Source organism: Colobus angolensis, unplaced genomic scaffold, assembly GCF_000951035.1.
Source record: "Colobus angolensis palliatus isolate OR3802 unplaced genomic scaffold, Cang.pa_1.0 Scaffold111, whole genome shotgun sequence".
Taxonomy (NCBI): domain Eukaryota; kingdom Metazoa; phylum Chordata; class Mammalia; order Primates; family Cercopithecidae; genus Colobus; species Colobus angolensis.
This window is the reverse complement of record NW_012112142.1, coordinates 389297-395388: the sequence shown is the minus strand read 5'-3', so window position 1 is coordinate 395388 and position 6092 is coordinate 389297. Positions and strand designations below refer to the sequence as shown.

The window sequence follows — 6092 nt, the reverse complement described above, 5'->3', positions numbered from 1 at the left end:
GCCGCTACCGGCCGGGAAGGTGAGGGGGGGAGAGGAGTGCGGCCGCCGCTCCCGCTGGCCCAGGTGAGAGCGAAGGTCTCGGCGGCCAGTGCAGGGGGGCTGGGTCTCTCGGATGCGCCTTCGCTCTTACTCTCAGCGGCAGCAGCAGCGGCAGCGCCCGGAGCTCAGCTCGCTGTCTCCCTCGCTCTGTGCGGGGCTCTCGCCTCACTCCAGAGAGAGGGGCGGGAGGAGAGCGGCGCCTGCCGATGACGCAAGTCACCTAGCAACCACTCTCTTCCCCCTCCCTCTTCTTTCCGCTCTGAGGCTTCCTCCGCTGGCCTCTTTTCCCCTTCCAGCCACCCCGCCCTGGGCGCCTCTGGCGCCCTCTGATGACGCTCCAAGGGAAGAGGAAGTGGGGATCGGCGAGCGGGTGGGTGCGCCTCGGGCCGCGGGACTCGCAGCCGCCGCCGCCGCTGCCGCCTCTACGGCCGCGTCAGAACTGAAGAGAGGAAGGGGAGGAGCCGAGTCGAGCCTAAGCTGCCGCCCGATCTTACCCCTGACCCGAGGGCGGCCTGGAGAGCTTGCTCTGTAGCGGTTTCCTTCGGGGCAGGTGGGGACTGCTCCTTTGGAAGGAAAGAGGAGGCCCAGGCCGCGCCTTCAGACAGCTGCGCGCACCACCCGAAGATGAGGCATTTGGCCCCAGACAGACCCTCGAAAAGCCGGACTGATCGTGCAGTTCCCGCACAGCCTGATCCGCTGCACCTGCTCCAGGGAGAGAGCGCCCCAACCTTCCCGTGGCGTGGGGTGAGACCCGGCGTTGGATAACGTGTGGTCGGGCCGAGCAAATGTTTGATGAATGAATGAATGAATGAATGAATGCCTCTCTCACGTGGCACTCGCGAAGCTCAGAGGATATGGTGGAAGTGCAAGTGCTTTGTAAACTACAGTGCTTTGTAAAAATGAGTTGTAATACATTCCTCCCCTCCTCAGCCGTGGAAGGAAACAGGGGTGCGGCTTGAGTACAGTCACAACCTGAGTCTTTAGTGGACAAGGAGACGAAATGCCGGGCAGAGGAAGGAACCCATCCTCGCGCAGATTGTGAGGGCGGCGGGAAGGGAGGATTGGAAGGGAGCCATCCTCTGGGAGATTGTTGAAGGATTTTTAACTGTCAGGGGAAGAATTTAATAGTGTCTCACTTTTACGAATGGTTCTTTCTTATGGCTTGGGGCTTTCGAGAACTTCTGATCTTGGTTCATCAGTGTACGTTGTCATCAAGAAATGTTAGCCTGTGTTTCAGGTCTGACTCAAAGGTTATTTTCTTTCTAAAATAAATGTTATTACTATTATGCAGCTTTTCCTACAGATGTTATCCTGGAAAGGAAAGTCAAGTAAAAACTCAGGAAGTTTAAAGTGTAGTTCTCTAGGAAAAGAAATTTAAGATAAAAGGACCAGAATCCTCAGAAATCTGTCTTAAGTGAATAGTATGAGGAAAAGATTAAAACAGCAGCAATGATGAAAGCAGATTCCACAATTCTGTCCGTGGACCCTAGTACACTCTACCTCCTTGGGAAGCAGTAGTAATGGAATTTACAAGTCTTTCCACCTGAAGGAGGGGGTGAGATAGGAGCAAGTGTAATATAGACAAATGTGGGAAGCTCTGGGTTTCTCCCACTACTGCCACTACCATCTGCAAACAGTAGACTAAGGAACCTTTTAACTGGGTAAATACAAGGCCTCGTGTTCATTAAAATGCTGCAGGAAAGGTGGTGGGAGGGGCAAAGGAGGATGTGGCAAAACCAAGGAGAGACTCACAGACTAGCACCTGACCCTACTGCCCTTGACCTGAAGTTCAAAGAGCCAGGTTAAACATCCTGCTTAAATTACCCTGGATTTTTCTGTCTTTACATGATCAATCCCCTGCTACAGCCTTCCAAATAAGACTCACAGTTAATCAGAGCAACAAGTGATGGTTTCACATGGCTACAAAATAAATATTTTTTGTTTTTCCCCCTCTTCCTATCTTACAGCAGGGGAATGGTGGAAATTAAAGGAGTAAAACACACAGATTTAGGGGATTTTGTGAAGTTAAACACCTCAGAGAGTTTAACCTTTGTGGGCTTTGGAGGAAAAGAGTGCAAACATCAGAGTTCTGCAGCCCAGCAGAGAACACCTCCAGTTAAGTGTGTACCACATAGGGTTTTTCAGCAGCGTGATCTTCTGTTTTCATTGTCAGTGGCTCCACCTTACAACCTCAGTGCTGAGGAACAGAAGGGCACTCAGGAGAGCCTGAGCCACCTACTTAGAAAGTATTTAATAACAGCACACTAAGCTTACTGGGCTAGATACCCACCTCAACACCCAGCTTGATAACAGGAGGAAACAGCTGGAACTGGAGGCTGGAGAGAAGGAAGTTCATACATTTCCAGCTTGGTCTGCATCTCTTTAGTTCCTTGTATTGCTTATTAATCCAGAGGAGAAAACAGCTAGTTAATTCAAACTTCCAAAAAATCTGAAGTTTTAGCTAATAGTTCCTTCCCTGGTTCATCAATTTAAGATAAAGACCTAAAAACTGTGTTAAAATATAGAACAAAGGAGATTCTTATAAGGTTTTTGACCTCTACACTTGAAAGTGAGCTCTTATGAGAAACTAATCAATGTTTTGTTATTCCACATCAGTGGGTTTTACTGTCAAAGATTGTGTAAGCTAAGTTATCTGGCAAAATTTTGCTTTCCAGAAATGCTATCTATAGTATATTGATTTTAACATTTTTATTGTGAAATATAGTTTAAATACATAAAGCAATTATATAGTATAATAAGTGATTATAAAGGAAACCACCATGTAACCGATCAGCCAGGTCAAGAAATGGAATATTTCCAGCAACTCAGAAGTTCCCCTCCCTGCCCCATGACCTTCCTGAACACAACTCTTTCCCTCCCTCCTAAATGTAGCCATTATTCTAACATTTGTGATAATCACTTCCTTGCTTTTCTTTGTCGCTTTGTCTCAAGCATGCATCCCTAAACAATATATTGTTTAGTTTCACTCTTTGTTTTGAACTTTATGTAACTGGAACAATATAATATGTAATCTGTTGTTCTTGCTGCTTTTGCTCAACATTGTTTTTAATTCATATGTGGTTCAGGTTGTTCCTATAGCTGTAATTTGTGCATTTTCATTGTTGCATATTACAGTGTCCCATTGTAACAGTATGTGACAATATGTTTAGCCATTCTGTTGCTGATAGACATCTGGGTTGCTTCCAGTTCAGGATTGTTATAAATGCTAATGTGAACATTCTTCATATATATGTTCCATCACATCTATGTCAGTTTCTTTATAGCATATACCTGGGAGTGGTAAGATGTATCATAAACTTGAATAAATAATGCCAAGTTCTTTTCTAGAGGGTTACACACTCAACACTAGGTATGTATGAGTCCCATTGCTCCACATCTTCACACTTGACGTTATTGGTCTTTTCGGTTTTGCCAGTCTGGTGGATGTGTAGTAGTATATCATATATCATTATGGTTTTAACTGGCATTTATCTGATTACTGATGCTGTTGAGGATCTTTTTGTATACAACTAGCTATTTGGATTTACATTTTTGTGGTGCATTATCTTTTCAACATCTAAGTCTCTGAGATGCCCAACTTTTCAATATCCTTTCATAGTCCACATTTGAACAGGTAAAGTAATCTCATGGGATGTTTAGGGTGTCGCTTTTCTGTCCAGAAACCTCTGTGGCCTGTGGCGCCTTTGCCCAAGTCTTGCTCAGGCCCACTGGGCTCATTCCACCTACTTGGCCTGGCAGGCTGTGCTCAGCTTACACTACCGGCCTGGATCCCACATCTGCCAAGGGCAAGTACGGCATGGAGCAGCAAGGCATGTGTGAGCGAGCGTGAGGTCTGGCTACTGCGCAGTCAGACACCCCAGCTGCTGCAGTGGGGCGGGCAGCTCCAGATGTGCCAGCTCTCTGCAAGGCTGTGGCTGGACCAGGCATACTGCAAGCAGCTTCCACAGCTGGCACCAGGGAACACATTGGCACCCAGAAGCTTGGAGATGCCAGGAACTGCAGGGACCCAAAGAGGGAGTCACAGCCCTGGCTTGGGGAGCTCCCAGGTCTGGACTCCCCGAAAGGCCACAGCCCTTCTCTTCACCTGCAACTTGGCAGCAAGGGGGATGTCTCAGCCCCGTTTGTGTTACAGCTCCTTTAGCCTCACCATTTGGCAGGTCCCAAGTTATTCTCCTGTGACCAGAAAGAACGAGGTATGCAGACAAGTGGAGGGTGAGGAAGATGTTATTGAGTAATGGAACAGCTCAGAGGAGACCCACAGCGGGTAGCTCCTTTCTGCAGCCAGGGTGTCCCAATGAGTGTTCAACTTCTAGCAAAGAGGTTGGCTCCTTTCTGCTAGGCAGGTTGTCCTGATGAGTTTTCAGCTCTCAGCAGAGAGGAGAGCTCCTCTTTGCAAGGTAGCTCATCTATGCAGGAAGATTGTTCCAACAAATGTTCAGTTCTCAGCAGGGAGGGTAGCTACTCTCCACAGCTGGTCATCCTAACAAGTGTTCAGCTAGCAGCAGAGAAGGTAGTTCCTCTCTGCGGCTGGTCATCCATCCTCTGCTCAGTTCTGACTGAGCCCCGGGCTTTTAGGGGCCTCAGAGGGGAGGAAGTGCATGCTGATTGGCCCTTGGGCAGGCCCAGGGAAAAGCACCATAAGTTCCCCCTCTGGTGTGCAGGATGGGCAGCCCAGTCCCCGGGCTTCAGGCCTTACCCGGCCTATAGGTGGGGCTTCACTGGGAACCTGCTCCTTTCCACACTGAAGCCTGTCTGCCTCCTACCACTTTTCATGACACCCAGGGTATTCCTGCAGAGGGGCGCCTGTGAGGCCAGGCCTCAGCCCTGCCAACACTTGCCTCCCTCCCATGCTTGTGGGCACCTAACATCTAGAAGGGACGGAAGCAGCAGGGGGCTGGCATGCCAGTACTGCCCCAAGCCTGCACATACCCAGCTGGGCTGTGACAGTACCTGGGCTTGGCCCCAACCCCGTTCTGAGATCAGAGCAGGCGCTGGGAGCGGAGAGAGGCCAGGCAATGGGAACAGACACCCCCGGGCCTGCAGGGGGAATGGGGCCTTCCTGTCCCCTAGAGGGTGCAGTGCAGAGATGCCCTGGTCCTGCGCCTGGGAGGGTAGGATTCCCGCCTGCTCCATGGAGTGTACAGGCAGCCCCAGCTGCGCCTCCTTGCAGCCCAGGGCGAGGACTCCAGGTCCTTGCTGGGCCCCTCTCTGCCCACCTCTCCGTGCCTGACCATGCTGCTCCCCTGCTGGCAGGCAGCTCAACCTTGCCCCATCACAGCAGACCCCAGGGCAGTGGGCTCTGGGGACTGTCTGCCTCCTCCGCACGTGCTCCCCACAGTGACAGTGGGCGAGAGCAGTAATTCAGGGTCAGGGTCTGGAGCAGTGGAGGCTCCAAGGCTGGGAACGGGTCCTGCCTGGCCACACGAGGATGGGTACTGGGGGCCGCACAGTTGTCCACCTCGGGAACGCGGGACGCAAAGGTCCCACAACTGCCACTGCCATTCCCACGGCCGCTCCTGCCACCAATGCTCACACATGCGCGCTGCAGCCGGCATGATGGCAGTAGCTGCTCTGGACGGCCTGCCATTGCCATCAGTAATGCCACCAAGTAAGTTATATTTGGGACAAGTTCCTTCCAAAATAAGAATAGTTATAGGTTACCTAGTTTTTTTTTTTTTATTACTTTGATTATAAACTTTTTCGTTTAGACAGGGTTTCACTGTGTCACAAAGGCTGGAGTACAGTGGTTTAATCATAGCTCACTGAAGTCTCAAACTCCTGGACTCAAGCGCTTCTCCTGCCTCCGCCTCTCAAGCAGCTAGGACTACAGGCACATGCCACCACCTGGCTAGTTTTTTTATTGTTTATAGAGACGGAGTCTCACTGTATTGCCCAGGCTGGTCTCAAACGCCAGGACTCAAGCAACCCTCCAACCTCAGCCTCAGGTGTGAGCCACCATGCTCACCCTATAAACTTTTTTTTCTTTACTTTTTTCTTTTTCTTTTTTCACTTTTTTTTTTTTTTTTTTTTGA

General features: G+C 50.0%; 1 protein-coding gene across 1 annotated transcript in view; it reads left to right on the top strand.

Moving 5' to 3' along the window:
- The window catches only part of LOC105522677, a 4862-nt gene extending 1460 nt beyond the window's left edge, over positions 1 to 3402 (top strand). The window contains exons 4-5 of the mRNA XM_011957252.1: positions 137 to 254; positions 382 to 3402. Coding sequence (XP_011812642.1) covers positions 137 to 254; positions 382 to 804 — 541 coding nt within the window. The 3' untranslated portion in view covers positions 805 to 3402. The remainder of the gene's footprint in view (positions 1 to 136; positions 255 to 381) is intronic.
- The last annotated feature ends 2690 nt before the right edge of the window (positions 3403 to 6092 follow it).